The sequence below is a fragment of the Sparus aurata genome, chromosome 5, assembly GCF_900880675.1.
Source record: "Sparus aurata chromosome 5, fSpaAur1.1, whole genome shotgun sequence".
In the NCBI taxonomy this organism is placed as follows: Eukaryota; Metazoa; Chordata; class Actinopteri; order Spariformes; family Sparidae; genus Sparus; species Sparus aurata.
In genome coordinates, this window is record NC_044191.1 from 1,714,309 (window position 1) to 1,736,401 (window position 22,093).

At 39.4% G+C, this 22,093-nt stretch overlaps 1 protein-coding gene across 1 annotated transcript in view; it reads left to right on the forward strand.

The window, feature by feature from the left end:
- The first annotated feature begins 10,269 nt into the window (after window positions 1-10,269).
- Window positions 10,270-22,093, forward strand: part of adgrd2 (adhesion G protein-coupled receptor D2) — a 48,175-nt gene continuing 36,351 nt past the window's right edge. The window contains exons 1-10 of the mRNA XM_030417295.1: window positions 10,270-10,810; window positions 11,078-11,135; window positions 11,312-11,551; window positions 11,642-12,271; window positions 14,373-14,495; window positions 16,044-16,138; window positions 17,417-17,707; window positions 19,232-19,343; window positions 21,430-21,564; window positions 21,919-22,027. Of these exons, the coding sequence (XP_030273155.1) occupies window positions 10,766-10,810; window positions 11,078-11,135; window positions 11,312-11,551; window positions 11,642-12,271; window positions 14,373-14,495; window positions 16,044-16,138; window positions 17,417-17,707; window positions 19,232-19,343; window positions 21,430-21,564; window positions 21,919-22,027 (1,838 nt within the window). The 5' untranslated portion in view covers window positions 10,270-10,765. The remainder of the gene's footprint in view (window positions 10,811-11,077; window positions 11,136-11,311; window positions 11,552-11,641; window positions 12,272-14,372; window positions 14,496-16,043; window positions 16,139-17,416; window positions 17,708-19,231; window positions 19,344-21,429; window positions 21,565-21,918; window positions 22,028-22,093) is intronic.

A 22,093-nucleotide genomic window follows, 5' to 3' on the forward strand; every position in this document is an offset into this window, starting at 1 on the left:
TGGGGAGTAAATATGCATTAAGTCAAATTTGGTTTAAATATACAGTCGTTGGTAAATTCTCAATAAGCTTGTATCCCATTGTGTACAGTAGGTAGCTGACACTTTCAATCCTCTACTCTTATTAAAGGCTAAGAGGATCCATGTGTGTAAAACTGTGGGCAGAAAATGTCGGAAAGCTCCCTTGAAAACAAACTTTCCCAGCTCGTCAGCAATTGGGGCCATGTTTGTCTGGCCTAATCTGGCAACAGCAGATTGTCTTTATGGCCGGCCCTCAGCCATCAATCAGATCTGTTACTGAGGACCAGCTCGACAGTAGTAGGGGTCACATCGTCACCACGGAGACCGCCTTTGAAAGTGGCAATATAAACAATATAGGGCGTTGGCATGAAACAAAAAGAAAGAGAAGGAAAGACGGATAGAGGGATGGGCCAGGGCAGTGTTAGTTAGGTACTCTTTGGACAGGACTGGGCTCCAGCTCAAGGGAAACAATACTGAGCTGAGTCAACCCCTCTCTCTGCAGAAAGAGTTCATCCAGTACAACAAAACAAGGCTCACATTGAGACATGGTTTGGCCAGAAGCAGCATTTTTTTAAAACTCAAATATCACATTGTTATTGTTGTCCATGTCTGGTAGGCTATGGTGTGATTGTTTAGATATATTTTCTTTTTTTTATGGTTATGCTGACTTTAAGTGAACAGTTTTTAGGAGTTAAAATAGGGATGCACTGATACAGATACTGGCATCAGGTATCAAGCTGATACTGCACTCATATACTCGTACTCGCAAAAATTCACCAATGCCATGCACCAATACCACTTCATTGCATTAGGCCTAACGTTGCATGTTACTGAAGACCACAAACACAGGGCGGCTTGTCATTTCTTGTTGTCATTTCGGACAGGCGGACCGCAGTCTGAATCCGGACCCAGACGCGGTCCTATTTGGACCTGGACCTATAGTCAATACATTATTGCAGTATTTAAAATTTTGACGGGGCGCTTCTATTTTGACCGGTACAGGTTGAGCGGATCAAGACATCCACTGACCAATTTCATGTGAGTTAAACCATCCCACGTGATGCTACTCAGCCAATGACATCTGTGCATTCCAGGCGATAAACATTGCAACTCTGAATACAGCCAGATAAAAGAGGTGAGAAGCGAGTGACAGACGGAAAGATGAGTGAGGGAGAGAAGACAGAGAGACGGGTGAGCCGGAGACAGAGAAAAATAACTACATGTGGCTTCTCTAAGAGTTAATGAATGTTCACCTGAGTTGCTTGGATTTTGAATACAAAAAGCTATTTACTGCTGGAGGGGTTTTCCAGGAGTGCATCAGTGCAGTTGCTGAAATCTTACTTGTGGGGAAACAGAAACAGAAATGTTATTTTGAAAAGCTATTTTATATATTTTCGCTTTTATTTTTAAATGTATGGAGGACTAAACCTGACATAAGTATAAATTAATAAATGCATAAATAAATACATAAATCAATAAATAAATGCTGAAATAAATAAATAAATGTATAAATAAATAAATGCGTTACTTAAAATATATTTGTCTCTGTAGTGAGTTTGTGATTATTTGGTAAAGATTTCTCTATCAACCATTTGTATATGGCTTAAAATAATCTCTTTATTTTTCTGAAAAATGCTTGGTTTTCACCGAACCCGTAGTCATATCGTATCGATATCGAGATATCTGGCATGAATATCGAGATATGAAATTTTGTCCATATCGTTCAGCCCTAGAAGTAACAACAGTAAAGGGAGGGAGAAGATCAAACGAACTATGTGCATTTTTACAAGATGAACGATGACATCCTAATCTGGAGAGAGAGTGAGAGTGAAGATCGAGACTCAGCAGCTTCAGGTTATCGCTGGTAAAGTACCAGTGGAATTTAGAAAGACTAAGAAGTCAGAGAATTAACGGATCAAAACAGAGTAAACGGCAGCTATACGGTCTCAAATCCACAGAGCGAGTGGCCGCAGCGTCCGCTCCTGCTGCCCCAGCCAGCCCCCCAACACACACACCTGCCGCCTGCAGCCGTGTGAGAGGACAGAGAGCCGGCGCTGCTGCAGGGGAGCCGCAGACTGTGATGACTCTCAGCAGCAGGAGAATTACAATACAATATATTTCTCGCCTTTCCCCTGATGATCTGAGTAAGTCGCTAAATTTGATGCCAGTCGCTTTTCAGAAATAAAGTCGCTAAGAGGGTCTGAAAAGTCGCTAAACTAGCTAAAAGTCGCCAAGTTGGGTGTGCGTCTCAGTCTCCGTCTCCCTCACTCCCGCCCTCGTATGTTTGTCATTGGTTGGCTTCAGCTGTCGATCCACAGCAAGCATGAAATAAGCTTTGTGGTTGGCTGGCCTTAGCGGTGCAGTCAAGGGCAATCATAAAAAGGTTGTTTGTTGTGACTGCCAGAGCTGTACGTGCAGGGCGAGCGGGGTAATCTATATCGTTTATATCGTTGCTTTTTCGATATGAATATCTTGAATGTTCATATCTAGATATAGATACGATAACGATATATCGTTCAGCCCTACCTGTTACCATCGAGAGTGAGATACATGTCTGGGCTTTCCTATGAACCATTGTCGCTACTGGTGTTTGTATCACAGGTTGATCTGGACGTCTCACGATTTGCCACAGCTGATTGACCTCACGCTGAGCTCGGGCTGGATGTCAACGTACTCTGCAGACTGTTTGACCAGCAGGCTGTATGACAGTGTACAGTTTTCACACCGACTTAGCTTCAGCTTAATAACGATGTATGCGGCTCGGAACGATGGCTTTAAGTAACCATATGAACGCAGTGCGGAATGAAAAATACCCGATGGTAACCGGTGTCACAAGGTAACCTGGACGCTGGGCTACAGCGAGCAGCTAACAGCTAACATAAGAGCTAACAGGGGTCTCCACGCCACTCTCGAGCCGACTTGCAAACCACTGCTAGACGAGCGCTATAGAGCACAAATCGTCCAAAAGTGCATGTTGTCGGTCTCATATCTTTGTTGTGAATGTCTGTACTCTCAAATAACTCATGGGTGGAACAGGCTGAGGCATATGTTCACGCCGAGAGCCCTCGAGAGCGGAGTGGAGACCCCTGTTAGCTCTTATGTTAGCTGTTAGCTGCTCGCTGTAGCGCAGCGTCCAGGTTACCTTGTGACATCGGTTACCATCGGGTATTTTTCATACCGCACTGCGTTCAAATGGTTACTTAAAGCCATTGTCCCGAGCCGCATACATCGTTATTAAGCTGAAGCTAAGTCGGTGTGAAAACTGTACACTGTCATACAGCTTGCTGGTCAAACAGTCTGCAGAGTACGTTGACATCCAGCCCGAGCTCAGCGTGAGGTCAATCAGCTGTGGCAAATCGTGAGACGTCCAGATCAACCTGTGATACAAACACCAGTAGCGACAATGGTTCATAGGAAAGCCCAGACATGTATCTCACTCTCGACGGTAACATGTGTCAACAGTTAATCTGGACGCTACGCTCTCAGCGCTACAGAGAGCAGCCAACAGCTAAAAGCTACGGCTAACTGCTAACAGCTAACATAAGAGCTAACAGCGGTCTCCACGCCGAGCGGCTCGAGAGCGGCGTGGAGACCGCTGTTAGCTCTTATGTTAGCTGTGAACAAATGCTTAATACTGTTCCACCCATGAGTTGTTTAAGAGTACAGAGATTCACAACAAAGATATGAGCCCGACAACATGCACTTTTGGACGATTTGTGCTCTGTAGCGCTGGTCTAGCAGTGGTTTGCAAGTCGCAGCCCCAGCATCTCCGTGTGGATAGAAGTGTTCAAGCCACGTCGAAACAAATACACGTATACATGACTTGGAGCAATGAGCAGAATGTTTTTCCTGGTTAACGGACATGGCTGAGGACCCCTCTCTCTCAAGACAGGATTCTCAAACCACACCACCAGCACATCTGGGACCCTCGCAAGTTAAAATTAACGCCAGTTAACCTGTCACACCGGTCGAGGCCATTAAGCTAACTGGAGCTGGTTTACAACATCACAGAGAGCGAGGCTTGGGATCAGGAATCATTTGCTGTTGTCTGGCTCTCCGATTTGACCAATCATGCTCTTGACTGAGGTTAGGACCTCCTACCTCCTCATTTACATATGGACACAGAAATACAGAAATAAATAAATGTAGGTGAACAGAAATACAGAAATAAATAAAAAGCATTTATTTATTTTATTTATTTATTTATACATTTATTTCAGCATTTATTTATTTATTTCAGCATTTATTTATGCATTTATTTATGTATACATTTATTTATTTATTTATTTATTCCTGTATTTATTTATATATTTATTCATGCATTTATTTATTCATTCATTTATTTCAGCATTTATTTATTTATTTATTTATTTATTTATTTATACTTATGTCAGGTTTAGTCCTCCATATAAATGTAGCCCTGACAAGTGACAAAAAATATTGCAGAAATGTTTTTGATATGTTCTTTCTTTATTTGATTTGACAGTCAGTTCTTGATTACATGCAGACGTTGATACAACTACTAGGCTACTTTAATATATATCACACTGATTCAAATGTGGGGACTGTATAATAGTTTAATTGAGATATTAAGTTGACTGTGTTAACTGTGTAATAACATTCATTGTTTAATTTGTCAAATTTCATTGATATTTTGCTAAGTTTAATTTTGTCAAATGTGAAGACAGTGCCAATGTGGAGGCTTTTTGTTGACACAGGACGTTATGATTATTTATTTTTATTTAATTTGATTATAATTTGTTGTAACAAGCAGAGAAGAAAACAAATCCTGTTTTCCAGTTCAGTACATCTGTAACCTAATAGATATTTTTGTGGTAAAAATACCGGTATCGGTACTTGTTTCGGCAAGTACACATGAAAATACACATACTCGTACTTGGTTTGCTCAAGGACATTAGTCATCCATACCCGCTGAACCTAGGCCAGACCTCCAGCTGCCCATCTCCAACCCTGCCTCATGCCCCAGTCCTCAGTCCTGCCCCCCAGACATGCTCCGCTCTTTGCCCATGCCTTTTGATCTCCCTATACTTTCTGTGAGTATGTCATTCATTTGTCAAGCTGTTGCACACAACGCTCTTGGAAATTGTGTTATGTTCACAACTTTTCTCCACACAAAGAATTGCTTTGGAACAATGGTCATATGGCCATTACCAACAAAAGTATATATATAGAGAGCTGGATTGAGAGGGACATAATATTTGTGATGGCCTTGTTTGACGATAATGGAAATCTTTACAGCTATGATGACTTCCTGAAAGCTAAATCCTTTCCAGTCAAATGCAGAGAGTTTGTTTCGGTTGTAAAGGCTGTCCCCACCTGTATGATTGAGTTAATAAAATGTCACTTAAGTTTACAAACAAACATCTAAGGAAAGTATTTCAGAGACATAAGTTTTCCCCCAGAGGAAAGTTTTTTGGGGATTTGCAGTTGGTTGATATAAACTGGCGTAAGGCATGGTTGTGTCCCTCTCAATTCTGCATTTCTAATAAGGTTAGAGAAGTTCATTTTAAAATTTTACATAATATTTACCCTTGTAACAAATCAATTTCCAGGTTTGCGGAAGTGGAGGAAATGTGCCCTTTTTGTGGAGATGAGCCTGAGACAATTTTGCATTTGTTCTGTATTTGCCCGTTGTCATCTATATTTTGGGGGGACATGGAAAAGTTTATCTAGATTAAAACTAAACAGTACGTAACAATTAGACCCAAAGATATTATTTCAAAATTCGAATATAACGACAAATCAATTTGCTCCACAATAAACCTTATGATTTTAATAAGTAAATTCCACATCCACAAGAGTAAATTTTCCAAGTCCCTCCCAAACTTTAAAGGGATAGTTTGGGTTTTTTGAAGTGTGGTCATATAAAGTACATATCTATAGTCGATCTGTTTCCTACCGTAATCACCGATCAGCGCAGCCTCAGTTTGGAGAAGTAGAGAGCCGCTCCAGCCCAGACGCTCAGCTTTGTACTGCAGTGAACGGGGTTCAGCAAAAAAGCGAAATTAACCACCTAAAACAAGGCTCACCTAAAAAAATCTATATCAGGTCAAGTGTACGTTGTATAGGTAAAATTCACACTGCTTTACATCGCAGTCAGACCGCACTTTCTTTTGGCACTACATTTTCTCAACCGCAGAACCCCCGTATACCTACGCATGAGCGCTAATGCGGAAGGATATGGAGAGTTAAGTGTCGTTTTTATCGAAAGTAAACCTCTCGTCCAGCCGCCGCTCGCAGATCAGCTGTTGTCCAGTTACGCTAGTGTGTAGGGATACGAAGGTTCTGTGGTTGAGAAAATGTAGTGCCAAAAGAAAGCGCGGTCTGACAGTGATGTAAAGCGGTGTGAATTTTACCTATACAACGTACACTTGAACTGATGTAAAAAAAAATTACGTGAGCCTTGTTTTAGGTGGTTAATTTCGCTTTTTTGCTGAACCCCGTTCACTGCAGTACAAAGCTGAGCGTCTGGGCTGGAGCGGCTCTCTACTTCTCCAGACTGAGGCTGCACTGATCGGTGATTACGGTAGGAAACAGATCGACTATAGATATGTACTTTATATGACCCCACTTCAAAAAACCCGAACTATCCCTTTAATGTCTTCATAAACGAGTTTATTTTTTATATCGATACCTTGAAACTGTTGCCAAATAAGAAAAGTAAATGCACACTACTATACTTTTTTCATTCATTTTCACTTACCCCAAAATAAGAAATGCCTTATACATATTTAATTTATTTTATTTCAATTACAGGTATTATTTTATAAAGAGATATATTTTTTTATTCATTTTGTATCATGTCTTATCACTCAGTGCCTGTTCTGATTGTCTGTACTTTTTGCAAATGTTAAATAAAGACTTTCAGTGAAAAAAAAAAAAAAAAGTACTTTAGCAATTATGCTACCCAGTTCATAATTGGTGGTGGGCAAAGTACTCAACTCTTCAACCTAAATAAAAGTAGCATTATATAGTGTAGAAATACTGCCTTACAAGTAAAATTCATGCATGCATGTTTCTCACAAAGTTCAAAAAAAGAGTCCAAATATACCGCAGGTACCAAATGTATACTGTAGTGGAGTATTACATTTTAATTAAAAGGTATTCTGTGTATACTCTATATGTTGCCCTGTCAGTGCTTATAGGCCAGGACACAGTTTTAATGTGGAGGTTATTTTTTTTTGTACATTAACGTTTTTATGGGTTTCATTGCAGTAACACAGGTGACAGTGGAGGAAAAAGTCATATGTTGTCGGTTTCATCAAAAGAAGTCTCAGTATATGTACTGAAACCATGCAAAACTAAATTAAGCCTAATTTAAAAAATAAACTTACAATGTAAAATGTTTTCTACCACTTTTAAACCAGAGACATCCAAATGGGAGAGTCAGAGAGAACGTCAGCAAATAAGTGTAACCTGAACAAAACTGAAACGTTACCATATCTGAATGTTGGTAGCTGAGTAGATATTTTTATCAGCAGTGACAGTTGTTTAATAGTGTTAATAATTTTGACTACAGGGTTCATTTGTGTCTCTCTGTGCAAGCAGATATTCAACCCAAAAAGCCAGATTACTTTACTGTACATTAGTGGTAGGCTATAAGGCGATAGCGTGCACGAGGTTGTGCCTGTGTCTTTGAATTCTGATCAAATTCTTAGTTAACTCAGCACTCACTAGAGACTCCAGTTCTTGCTCTTCTTTTCCCCCTTGACATTCATGAAATAAACATTCCCCTCCAACTTCAGTTAGTAGATAGCATCACGGAACATAAACACAATGGAGGTCACTGCCTTGGTTTCTGTTGCTGTCAGACTGATAAACAAAAATACATTTTACAATACAATAATAAAAAAAAACATTAAAAAAAAAAATGATTGTGTTGTTTTTAATCCCAAAGTTAAAAATGTATATATGCTCTCCACTCTTCTGTAACAGCTCTGAATCAAAGCAGAATCTAGTGTCACCAATGGTTACTCCAGATACTCTGCCCTGGAGCCGATTCTCTCTTCCAGAGCAAACTCTTACATGAAGCGAAGCCCTCCCCACTCGACACTTTTCAAAAGCCTCTTCTTTTGTTTTGAAAGGGAGACCCCTATAGCAGCAGAAATCACATATTGGTCTGTATGTTTAAAAGCCAAATTCATAAACCTAAATATACAAGTAAAACAAATGGCATCACTATTGGCGATTGGGTTTTACCCTGTCAGTCCTGACAGTTTTTTCTCAGTGTTTTTCCCTATCAATTTCTCCTTAATGCAAATACTGAAAAGCAAATGCTTGGGTTTCCTCAGCAACGTCCAAGCCCGGGTGTGATTGAAAAAGAAAGTTGTTGTTCAGTTAGATGAATAGGCGACAGGAGAGGAGGGCACGAGGGAGAGCAATGTCCAGAAGTCTCAGTCTTGTTTCTGTGGGCTCTTGTCCAACGTTTCAAAGTGAGAGTGGACACCTAGGTGGAATATTAATGGGTGGCTTTGTCTTAATCAACTTTTGTGTGGATCACTGGATTCTGGGCGTTGGGGTGTTAGGCTTCACTCCAGCAGTCTTACTTTCAAATACATCAGTCGCTGCTTGTGTTTAAAACCAAGCTGTGCAAGATGTTCATGTTAAAGGACTGTTCCGATTGTCATAATGTTGTAATCACCAACTTTGTTAAGTTCTACATGGCCATGAACACTATCATACATGGCCACATATCACACATGGCCATTCACTATCATAATGAATGGGGAGCCATAAGAAAGTGATAACTTGTCACTAGGACATAAACCTGTATGTATATAATTTTATAAGTCAAATCTGATAAGTAACATTCAAAAGGTTAGGTTAGCAAATCATAGAAACATTAATTTATGAATGTGTAATGGTTTGCTAAAGAGAAATTATATCATGGTAACCCAAAGACTTCCATAACAGAAAAATACTTTGCACATCAATTTCATGAGCCAGTAATGCCAAAGCAAAAATACATTTAATATTCAACATTTCTGACCTCCATCAGGCAATATTGAAGGTCTATTACGGAAACATTGCAAATAAATTTCACTTGGCCTGTTCGCAACCAAAAATTTCCAACAACTCTGTTGATAATATCCAGCTAGAGAAATATCTGACACTTAAGTAGACACTGCTGAAGCAAATTACTGCCGAAGTAAATTATAACCATCAAACAACATCTGCAAACCTACAAGAATTGTGATCTATAAAGGTAGGAATATAGGCTTTAACACTGGTGGTCTTCCAACAGTGTGCCAGACTCACCCTCTAGCTCTCATGCTCACTCAGCTAGCCATATTGGTCACATGACCCTCACCTTGCAGGTTATAGTGTTACTTATTGCATTGGTAATATTCCTCAAATTGTGCCTATTTAAATAACTGATCCAGTGAGTAAAGTGCAGCTAAATTAGCTTAAATATTTGTTTCTTTACATGAGACAAGAATCACCTGACTGCTTCTGTTTCCTGACCTTTCTTATTAGTGATGTTTCCATGTTCCCAGACCTCGCTCAGATCTCATCATCACCATCATCACTGTTAGAAATGATTGTCAAATCTCAGAAAATAAGACCCAAGTTGGAATAAACTGGAGTTCTGGAACATGCCAAATAAATGATTCATATAGTTTATCAAGGTGTATGTATGAAATAGAGGTTAAATGATGACTGACAGGTGTCCTCAGTTTAGTTCAGTCACCCATGGCTTTTGTTACTCGCTTGACACATTATTTTCTCTCTCTTTTGCCCAAGTCTTAATTTTAAGATGCTGTGTTTACTTCTGTAATTAATACAGTTACTTAGTCATTAATCTGTTAATCTGCAAATGCCTGTGAAAAGCATGTGGCAGGTGTTTTGAGAGTATAGATGCATTTGATGTCAAAGGGCATACAAAAGCTTTTCAAACATTTTGCACAGATGACCACCAGATGAAAGTCATCCACCCAGACAAACTTAAATGCTTAACTGTGAACAGCTTGAATTAGTTGTACTAATGTTTTATTGCCTATGAAGTACAGATGTCCCAGTTAACTTTAGAGAGTCTTACAGAGGACATAAAGAAGGGCTATGTGGTAAAAACGTCTGCAACCCTGCTGCTCTTGATGAACTCTCTGTGCCAAATGCTTGACACTGCTTGCGTAAGTTGGGTTCTTTTAAAAAATGACTTCATTTGCATGACAAAGGCTGATGGCTTCAGGGTACTAAGGATGGAGGGAGGGGTGGGGGGTCTGACGGGAGGCAAGAGACAGACTGGGACTCTTGGTCAGTCGCACTGGAATCACTGGCTCTCCCCAAGTCAGGAGACCAGAAACTGGATATGCTGGATATCGAAGCCAAGGAATTGGATGAGGAGTCTGGACCAGATTTGGGTTTGATCATACCACACATGGAGTTTTACTCAAAGAGACATTATACCGCTTTGGGGGAAAATGGGGATTCTACAACTGAGAGTGGAACAATGACCCAGGACACATACAGAATCTTTTAAAACTACTGGGTGTAGAGTGACACAATAAAATGCTTCTGTGTTGCCTTTGCATGCAATACTCAAAGCTACATTTTAGGTATTACTGCATTAAACAACCATAGTAAGGAGGGTCCTGTATTAAGTCTGGGATTTGAAGGAGATCTGGACCTTTTTTCGAAACTGAGGTACATCTGGATCAAGCAGATATATTATTTCCGAGGTAAGCTCAGTGGTTTATTTTAGTAAGGAGACTGTACTTGCTCAGAGATGACTGAAGCCCTGCAAACTGGACTCATACTCTTCTCATTTGTGGTAATAACTTCCTTATTCTCTACATAACGTAACAAGATACATGAAAACAGTTTTCAGTGTGTTTAATTGTTCACTCGTATTTAGAATTTCATTGCTGTGTAATGCCAATGCATTATATTGAGAGTTAGTGCATGAGATATTTTAACACCTTTCACCCATCTATTTTCAAGTCACACCGACTTTTGCTTTTGATGCTGCTTTCATGAGATATGCAGGGAATTTCTCTTTGGCAACCATAAAATAAAGAATAAACTCTTTGTCCTGTAGGTGGTATGTGGGGGTGAGCCAACACATGCTGGGCCAGACAGAGTGGGGGACTCTCATGGTGAGCCTACTAATCATGTGAAGTGGCCATTTAGTTGCCAGCAGTTTCTATTCATAGCGCTGGCTTCCCTTGTGTGTCTACTCCATCCGTCAAAAAGTCATTAAATACATATTGTTTGTTTTTGTTTTTTCATTAATTCCTTTTTTTTGTGATTGTCTTCTATGTCTAACTTGTAGGACATGACAGACTGGTCCATTTGACTTCTCATTGGGCTTTCCAGCTTGTCAATGACTCATTGACCTTCTCCAGGGCTGACAGCTTCTGCAGAAGCCAGTTCAGCTCCCTTACAACCCTGGACCAGTCAAAAGACCAGGAAGGAGCCCTGGAGCTGATTCGGCAGGCTGGACTGCGCTCACCTATCTGGGTTGGGAATCCCAGCAACACAGCCTCTAAGCCTGTGGCCCTTTCCAAACAATGTGAGTGAAATCAGTGGACATATAAGCTGATAAGTAAGGTAATACAAAATAAAGATTTGATCAATGACCTCTTCTTCTACTCTTCTTTAGATTTACAGTTCTCAGCTCTAAACTTCCCAAAGGAATCCCAAGATGGGTTCACTCGTGTCAACATGTCCTTTCCTGCCCTATCGTCTGTCACTGTATGTGTTCGTGTTCAGTGGAACCCAGAGTGGAATGAGGTGTCCACCATCTTCTCCTACGCTGCACCTGTCTTTACCAATGAGTTCCAGCTAAGGGGCCAAGTGGACATGCAGGGACGCATCCTTCTGGCCCTCATCATCCATGGGAAGCACCTGCCATACAAGGCGTTTTTCTCCAATGATGGAGCTTGGCATCATATCTGTGTCACATGGTGCCGGAGCAGTGGCGACTGGGCAATCTATGTGGATGGGGACAGGAAGGACATGGGCTCAGGCACAGATACTTCCAGAGATATATATGGAGATGGGATATTCATTCTGGGTCAGGACCAAGATTCATTTGGAGGGAATTTCACAGAGCCATTTTTTGGAAATATCACTGACCTGAATGTTTGGAATATTACACTGGAAAAAAGGCATGTCCTCGCTATCAATGCATGTTCACCCATGACCAAGGAAATGCTTTTCAGTTGGAACCTTGACCATCTAAGCAGTCACCCAGTGGTCAAAGAGGTGCAGGTCTTTTTGTTTTGCCCAGGTAAGATCAAATTTTGCATATGCAGAGTTCCATATCGGTGACTGTCTCTTTCAGGTAAGCGCCTCATAATAGGTCAGGAGGACTGATTGATTTCACAGGGTCCACAAAATGTCTGTCTGTGGCCTCCAGAATCTTTCAAGATTAAATTAAACAACTAATGTCTCTGAAGGTGAGAGGCAGGGCACCATGTAAGTGAGGCTTCCAACTGAAAACAGCAGCTGCATTGATGGGATTTTTGGTACTGATGAGACAATGAAATACAGTCCAGGAGGTCCAGTTTGAGTAACAGATCCATGAGTGGTTTAGGATGTTATGAAACTTGATCTGACATTTCCAGAAAGTTATCACTATGATGGTCATTTTATTGTCATTTAACTTCTGTTGCAGAGATTGCGAGACCATCAGTAGAGATACAAAGCTGACAGGATAAAGTAATCCTTGAGGAGTGTGTGCTTGCATATAATTTGATTGGCAGTACCTTGATGGGTGACGTTTTATACCTCCAAGTTATTCCAGATAAACAGTTTGTTTGTTTCCACCCTGTCAGATAACGATATGCTACATTACAGTATGACTTTAATGTAAGGTAACAACAAAAGTAATTTTGCATCCTAAGGCGGTTTACATTGTTGAAATTAGTAACAATTTAACATTCATGACATATTGTTGGACTTAACCAAGAAGCACACCTTGGACTTGTGGCAATGTTGTATCCTGAGATCTCAGCAATTTAGAAGTATGAAATTATTATAACCAATAGAACTAAGGAGCAAAACTACAAAACTCATACCCAAGTTACAATAAACTGGAATTATATTTTTAAAAGTTGACACGTGAAAACAAAGGTAGTCAAACTCAGATGGAGTTAGATATCCACATCAAGACACCTGAGAAAAACTTTTGACATCTTGTAAGACTAGTGCATCAGGCTTGAAACAACAATATCCAAATCAGCCAACAGAAGTCAAGAGGAGTCTTGCTCAGTAAACATAATGTATGAGTCTTGAGGTTGCATTATGGCCAATCTAAAATGGGGACCAAACGTCAGAAGACCTCTCCTGATTTGATTTTTCAAAAACATGTCTGCTGTGAGTCTCCCACCTTTATGGAAGTATAAACCGCTGAAATGCTCCAGTCTTGAATTAACCCCATACTGTGTCTTTGAAATACAGTTCAATACATTCCAAGACAGTGATTTTAATGCCAGCAGAATGTCAAACTTAGAGGAGTGAAGCTTTACCAAAGCTATCCATCAAACAAGTTGTATACTGTTAAGTCCACTTCCTCCTCATCATCCATCATACTGTATCTTCCATATATCTTTTTTGCATATGTTTTCCATAAAGCATTACAGGTAAAAGTTGACTACTGTGTGCAGAACTGTAGTTCCCCTTTATTCCATTTGTCAATATATATATATTCTATTTTTCATGTTACAGTATTGTTCATATATTTAGCATTGACTTTCGTTCATAACATTCTCTGTGGGACAGCTTACATTATTGTCTCATTTTCCGACCCTGTTTTCTTATGTTTTGTGTTTCAGCTCACATTTTTGGGTCTGATGGGTAGCATAACTTATCCAGTGGTTCTCTAAGTTGTCAGTCTCACAGTACTAGAGCCATTCAGAAATAATTCCTTCCTTAGTAAAGGCCTGTAAACCCAGACAGTGTGAAACTGAGCAGTCTGACATAGAGACAACACATTATGTTGACTAAGTGGACAGAATGAAGGGGAGTGAAAGTGGGACTGAGAAGCAGGAAGGGAGGGATGGATGGAGGGGTTTCCCACAACTGACAGTGTGTGGGTAGCTTGGGGAGGAACAGAGCTCCATGCAGTGGTGAACAGGAACTCCCCCACTGTCTAATTTTATTTCACTCTTACAAGATCCATGAGGTCACGTTTTCTAGTAATAAACAAAGCTTAATTTGTTTTCATACTTATAATATATTTGAATTTGTAATGAATTCATGTTTTCTTTGTTCATCAAAGCTCATATTTACCTCATACTTTGGTCATATTTTGTAGTAGTCAGGACATTTAGACATACTTAAGCTGACCCTTGTCTTTTGCACGTAACTGCGTGTGTGTGTGTTTGTAGCAGTACATCAGCAGATGGAGCTGCAGGACTGCAAGACGCTGCAGGGCTGGTCAGATCAGCTCCCACTGTTTGGCCAGACAGACTGTTCAGATCTGCTGCCGTTTATCTGCAGAAGCAGCAGAGGTGAGCCTAACACAACACACTGTCCAACAGGAAAAAGGGGTGGTCAGGTATTGTCAGGGTTTGTACTCTAATTGTTAATATAAATGAATGTAAAAGGTAATTGTGACTGGACATGTTGACTCTAAAGTCAATTCATTATTGTGTAACTTGCATCAAGTTATACTTCAGGTTTTGAAAGTCCACCGGTCTGGCATTCCATTCCTACACATATAACTCTTTTGGACTTATTCTGGGCAAATTATTCTAATTATTACAGCAGAACTAAAGAAATCAATTTTTTATGCCAAGCATTCTTCATTCTTTTCAAAAATGTTCACCTACTTTACCCACAATGCAACTTAGCAACTGAGGGACATCACTGGAGGCAATTTGTCAGATTACATGCAACTTCCTCTGGCGCCACTAAAGGCTTTATACCGCTTTTTAACATATACAACAGTACTCTCCATATGAAGGTTAGGATGTTGCATAAATTTAATTGAAAACTAATTAAAAACAGTTACTTTTTCATTAAAATGTAATTTCATGGAAATTAAATGCTATTTCAATTTAAATATTACATAATTACTTATCAGTATATTTTCATTTCATTTAAAAAAAAAATGTTTCAGTGCATGAAATGTAATGTAGCTTTTAATATAAAACTGTTACTCATTAATTAACTGAATTTAAATATTTAAGTATTATTGCATCATTAAGGTTAACATACTGCAATCATAACTTTCCGCATTTCAATTCACTGCCATTTTCATTTAAGAAGCATTTGGTTTTAGATTAGAGTGCTGCATCTAACCTGCCAGTCAAACTCTTGAGATCTGGACTCAAACTAGCATGCGGAAATTGCAAATAAAACTCCAGTGCGGTGCTTTGCCCATGACTTAGGAAGGGCCGAGGAGACAAAGAAACAAGGTGAGGATAATCAAGCTCAATTCTCACTGATGGGTGTGGTCAAAATGATAGTGAATTGAACTGCAAGGCGCTCATTTTGTTTTTCCAAAATACATTTCATCTAAATTTATATGTAGAGTCAGCATTTTTCTGCTGACTGATGCTAGAGCTGAATATCAGTAAAACAAATAGAATGTATTTAATAACATTCACTTTCATGGATCTCTCTTTACAGCATAATCTTGCTTAAACACAACAGGCTGTACGTATGAAAATTTCGTCATGAGGTAGCCATCTGATAATGCTGATACAAGACATGATGTGAAGTCAATACGTCATTTAATTTTGTGAGATAATGCTGATCTGTGACTTTGAGTGGGTACTGTCAGTGGTTAGTAGAATTATAACTTATCAAATGAAGAGTAGAAATATATCAGATATTTGCCTGCTGTTATTACATTATGACAGTTGAGCTTTAGGTGAGGAAAGTCTTGTCTTGTCAGCATGGTGATCAGAGGTCAGTTTCTGTTGGGAGTTCATTGGTTTATTCTAGGACGCTTCAGTGGCTCAGGTTTGACCAGCTAAAGGATGAGTTCTTTGCGCAGCAGAATATCCTGCCATTACATCATTCACGCTGATGTTATGTTGTTTTTGGCATAGAGCGATACCTGAAGATGAAGCAGATGAGTGATTCTCGGAACTCTCATCCCACTGCCTTTATGAACCATGTGATGAAGCTTTCCAACAAAACCCAGGTAGACAACCCATATGTTTTATTGGTTATATATGGTTTATATTTATATAACTGTCCCTTCTTTCCCCACGTCTTTAAATATGTAATTAGTTGAAACATTCCACCTAACATAGAGTTCATTCTTGTCTTCAGTTTAACCAGAGAGTGCATTCAGCAAAGCAGCTCCCATTTTTAGGGCCTGAGCAGGTGATCAAATTTCAAAAACCTTATATCCACAGGTTTTTTTTTTTCTCACAAATTCACGAAAATGTCACAAACCTACTTTTTCAAACTCCTCCCAGGCGACTTCACCGATTTGCACGAAACTTTGCACACAGCATCTGTGGACTCTCCTGAGAAAAAGTTATTAAAACAATTTTGATATTCCAAACAATACTTAAGTTATTAAATAACAACTTCCTTTACATTTTGCTCAAAACACAAAGTGTTGGATATGACATGAATGACATGAAACCTAGATGACTACTTCCCCATGAGCCACTAAGGCTTTGTGAAAAAATTTTTTTATTTAAACTCCTCCTAGGCCATTTGACCTATTTGCAACAAACTTTGCAAGTAGTATCTGTCGACAAAACTTATCAAAAGCTTTCACCTACGTCAATCCTGGTAGCGTGCTCCATTTTGATGCCTCGCCATAAAACCATCAACTTATTATAACTTTCACATACAATTTGCCATCTACTCAAACATGTAGAGGGTCTTTTATTGAATACATCTACACAGCACACCCCAACAGCAGCATGCCCTGACGCGCGTGGACTGTGAGGGCCTGTTCATCACTGCATGAAGCTTTATTTTTTTTTATTACACCTTTTTTCATTAATAAGACATTCAATTGTGTGTCTAATGTGTATTTCCACCAGAATTTGATATATTTCTAAAAGCTGATGTTGATATCAATATTTTAGATAACAGCTTAATGTTGTATGTTGATATGAACAACTCATTTTCATTCTGAATTATTCAAAACTAAAATTAATCATTTACAGGGATATTACCAGAATTTATTATCAGCCAAACAGAAAAATAATGTAAAAAATCATTTTAGAATAAATGTTGTAGTTAGTTAACAGCTCCTGAATGGTTTAGAAAAATTATACAACAAATATGTAATTAATCTTCCTTGCTATAAGAGATTGAGCACTCTTTGGCTTTCCGATTTGGTCTCATGAAAGATTGACCTCAACCAGTGATTTTACTGTAATAAATATAAAAACATGTGATGACAAAATGGAAGAAGTAGCTATAGCTCTTTTGAACCCATTTCCTCCACCCCCAGGCAGTGTTGGGGCAGCAGCCTTCAGAGCTGAGCAGCCTGGCCCAGGCATCTGCCCTGTTGGACGTCTCTGTCCGGGCCCTGGAGGACACCCAGCAAGAGGGACTGCAGCCAACAGACATGGTGTCCCTCATACAGCTGTTGTCTCTCGCTGCTGATGTACCCATACAGCCCCTCACTGATGCCACCAACGGCAGCCAGGAGAACATCAAGGAGCTTGGCCAGCACTTTATCAATGTGGCAGACAGCATTATCTGTGAAGACAACGCTCTCAAGTGGCAGGCCATCAAAGGGGTAGCATATATATACATATATATACAGTAGCACTGCATGGTCACGCCTCATCTTCAGCCATGATACATGGTCAATTTTAAAGCTGGAGAGGCCAAGATATGTCTGTTGGTCTCAAATAAAGGTCAAGCTCCCAAAAACTGGTCTTTCAAACCCTATTCCCCAATTTGTGACATGGTCTTTCTGATGACACTGAAAAAACCAAAGCCAAGAAAAAATGATCAGATTATTTTTAGAAACGTTAGAAAAATCCTCTTGAGCCACAGAAGACATTCTGCAGCTGTTTTCACAGGCTGTGCAGGGCTTTCTGGGAAAAATAAACTGTTCAGTGGAACAACCCTGTACAGTTTTTTATAATCTAACGTATTTCCCATACTAAATTAACTTTTTAAAACTCTTCACACTGTATTCTTTACTGACATCCAGCTCAGCGCAACTACAAAAACACTTTATGCATCTCAGGCCCACCGGTAACATTTGTCTTGCAACAGGAAAGCTTTGTCACTTATTACACAGTGACCTAATTTATGGATTGTGCTATATATTTTAGAAGTTATGTTCAAGTAGGCTTTATTTTTCTTAATTCGGTCAAGTCATTCCAGTAATGCAATACCAAACAAATATGTTAATACTAGACAGATAGGACAGTTACAGATATAGATTCACTGCAGTGATTGTCTACCCTGTCTTTTCAGCATTTGACCACATGTTCGATAGATAGATAGACAGATAGATAGATGGATAGATGGATAGATGGATAGATGGATAGATAGACTGCTATTTCAGCTCATAAGCACTAGAGAGCAGTATGTTTCTATAGATACGCTCTCATAAGAGCTCGTCATCTGCACTGGAATGATCAAGTTACAATAAGAATAGTAGAACAGAGCTGACAAATACTACAGCAGCCTACATACTTATGGAAAAATATGTTTTTAAGAGGAAACCATATTCAAACTTAGTTCACAGTTACGGTACATTGTGTTCTCTCAAAATTCTATTACCAAGTTCTATTTTAACGCTTCTACTTCTGCACTATTGATCTGTGCAACTTGATGAGGTTGCTTTCTGACAAGTGTTGCGTTTCTCTCAGCTCTTGCCTCCCTTCCCCCCAGGCCTCTGTGTGCTCCAAGGTCACCTCAGCCCAGACTCAATGGATGAGCAGCACTTTGAAAAACTGTGGCTTGTTCTAATCCACAAACCTCCCTCGCTCTGCTTCCGGCTCTGTCTCCAAGGCTCAGCTCTTAGATGGGCACGTTGTATTCAGAATGAGGGATTTCAAAACAGACAATGCAAAACCATAATTGTACCTTGCACTGTAGGCCAGTCTATTGAAATGTGTGTGCCCTCTTCAGCCAAACTGTGCGTAGACCGTGGCAAACAGTGAACCGCACTGAAAGCATTTTCTCATTATGTGGCATTTGAATGGCATTTTGAAATGAACCTCTTTAGCTTGACTGTGCACAGCAGGCCAAAGAGGTGGAATGTTGCTGCTCCTAGGATGCCAGTGCTCTGTGTGTTTTTTAGGTGGTGAACGGCCCCATGGATGTGGTCAAGAGTATTGACCGGATGGTTACCAGCCTGAGCCCTCGCTTACTGGCAGAGAATGATCACCTGACCATTCACAGCCCCAACATCAGTGAGTCACACACACTTGCACTGATATTAAATTAAAACACTTAAACAGATATAGGAATTTGAACTAAAGGAAGACACATTCAAGTTAGGTCTAGGTCCATCATGAAAATGGCTGCACTGAATGAAAAGAATTGCTAAATTATGTAATAGTTGACCTATTAGAAGAATAAAGATCCATTCACCAATCGTAACAGAATAATCACCAAGTTTGAAAAAAGTCACGCACAAAAACCATGCCAGAAGTAGCTAGAAAGCTAGGAAAAAGCTAACCCTAACCCTATTAAGGATAATAGGTTTTATATCCTTGTTACTTTATGCAATTTTTCATTATGTTTCATCAGCTTTATGTCGTAATCAAAATCATGGTTGACCAGACTATGTTTGCTAACAATAATCAGCCAGTACCTTAACACCAAATCAAATCAAATGTTTCATGTATGATGTGATCAGCTACACCCAAATGCATACATAATGTCTCCCAAAAACTCACATCCGAAGAACTGTGGACCTGCAGAATGGCCAGAAAAGTGTACATTATTTCATCTTAAAGCCATGTACAGCTCTTTAGAGGAAGCTTTAATGATTAATTGATTAATTGTCCCATTAAAGGACAAGTTGACCCCAAAAATGAAAAAAACAGTCATCACCATTTTGAAGTTGGGTAAAGATTAGTAGTCAGCAAAACAGTTCTGGAGCTTCACAGCAAAACAGTGTTGTAGCTTTCTCCTAAATGACTGAAGTAGCTGGAGACTGATTTTAAAACATGAAGAAAAACAACACAATTGGCAAGTCTCCAGAATCCAAATTGATTTGAAAAGACATTATTTGTCAACACCCTTTTTAAAGCCACTGTAGCTGCTAAGGTGAATGCATTATTGCAATACGTCTGAAGCTCGTCTGCATGAGCTCGACTGTGTGTTGAGACTGTGAATATTGCCTTGACAAATTCATTTGCCATTTTAGCTGCAGGGAACCAATTTAATGCTGCAGCTACAGCAGATGTTTAGGAGAATGCTGCAAGCTCCAACTGAGTTTAAATTTTTCAATTTTTTTTCATCTTTTAGCCTTCAAGTCATTCTTTGGTGAATTGTTTACTCAGGGTTTGGTCAGGAGATCAACATTCAAGTTTATCTCTGGGCTTTAAATCAAACTATGGTTTATCATAGCACTTTTATTTTTGTAGCAGTCAGACAGGCTGTAAACAAACCCACTGGTTAGTCAAACTAATGTGAAAGAGAAAATGAAGGTGAAACAATATTAAAATTACTTAAATATTAAGTAAAATTGCTGCTCAGAGTGTCTTACATCCATCGCAGTTTCAGTACCGTATGTTCAAAGTTGGTGTGCGCACAAACAGTGCAATTATAGTACAAGCAACATTTCAGTAGTGCTCTCTTTCAATTTGAACTTCACATACAGTGGACTCTAATCTGGTCAAACTGTTGTAATCTTTATAACCTTTCTAATTGTCTGATTGCTTGGACCTATTTTTGACGATAGTGCTGAGGTCAAATGATTAAAGTGATTTCAGAAAGGAGCAGGATTAAGGAAGAACTTTGAATATAATGAATTATGACATACTCACCACAGCCTTGGGTAAGATTTGTTCATGGAACTTCTTAAACTTTTCTTTTAAAGTGTAAAATTTTCTGTCACTTGGCATAGTACCTAAAGATGCAGAAAGAAAAATCTCAAGTAGATTTCTGAGATAACATAAAGTACCGCCTTCTTACAATCCAGCAGAAATATGCCAAAGTTGCCATGGTAACACTGTTTCAGCCAAGGTTAATCAATCTTGATTGAAATACAAACCATTACTGTTGTTTAAGCGGTGCAGTTATTAAAAAAGGATGTTTGACAAGCACAGAAAAAGGAGCCATAAAGGCTTGGAAACAGAAACTCATGTTGTAACATGCACGTAACATGACAAAACAGTCTATTATTTACTTATTTTATTTTATCATTATTCAGTACAATTTCCTTTATAAAGGAAATTTGTCAAATAAAGTATATGCTTACTTAAGCTTCTCTAATCAGAAAAATGTAACAGTAACTCTTTGATCTGCTTTGTGTCGTGTCCTTGTCAGAACTGGAGGTGCAGCAGCAGAGACTGCAGGAAGGATCCAGAGGATCAAGCTTCTGTGGGCCTGAGACAGAGAAACACCCCAACATAGACTGTATTTCAGTTCCACATCAGAAGATACAGGATCTCCGTAACAATGGTAGGAAAATGCTGAAAGAACCAATCATCTTCCTCCACTTGCATTTACAGCAGTCACTTATTCAGACTTGTATGTCACAACACTGAGTGTTTGCAAAGAGATGAGGCACATTTTATTAACCTAAGTCTTGCAATGCACTAACGATAGACTTGAATGTGTAGCATGTACTCATCTACTTACACCCCCAAGGTCTTGCAGTGAAGTGCAGATGGAGGCGCATTGTTGGCTTTTGCAACAACTATTTATTTTGAACAATAAGCAATTCCTAAATTTACTACATTTCTCTTTGTACTTTTTTATTTGGCTGTCTGATTTAACCTGAAGCCTCATCTTGCTGTTGTGTTGAACGTGTAGGCTTCCATAAGCTCACATTGGTCAACACGTGGTATGGCTCTCTGCGGCCTCTTTTCAATTCTGAAGAGAACATCACCATGGTTCCTACTGTCACTGATGGCAGCCAGAGGTAACATACAAGAAAATGGATTTTATCACCACACATTTCACAGTACAATGCTGTGCACCACATATT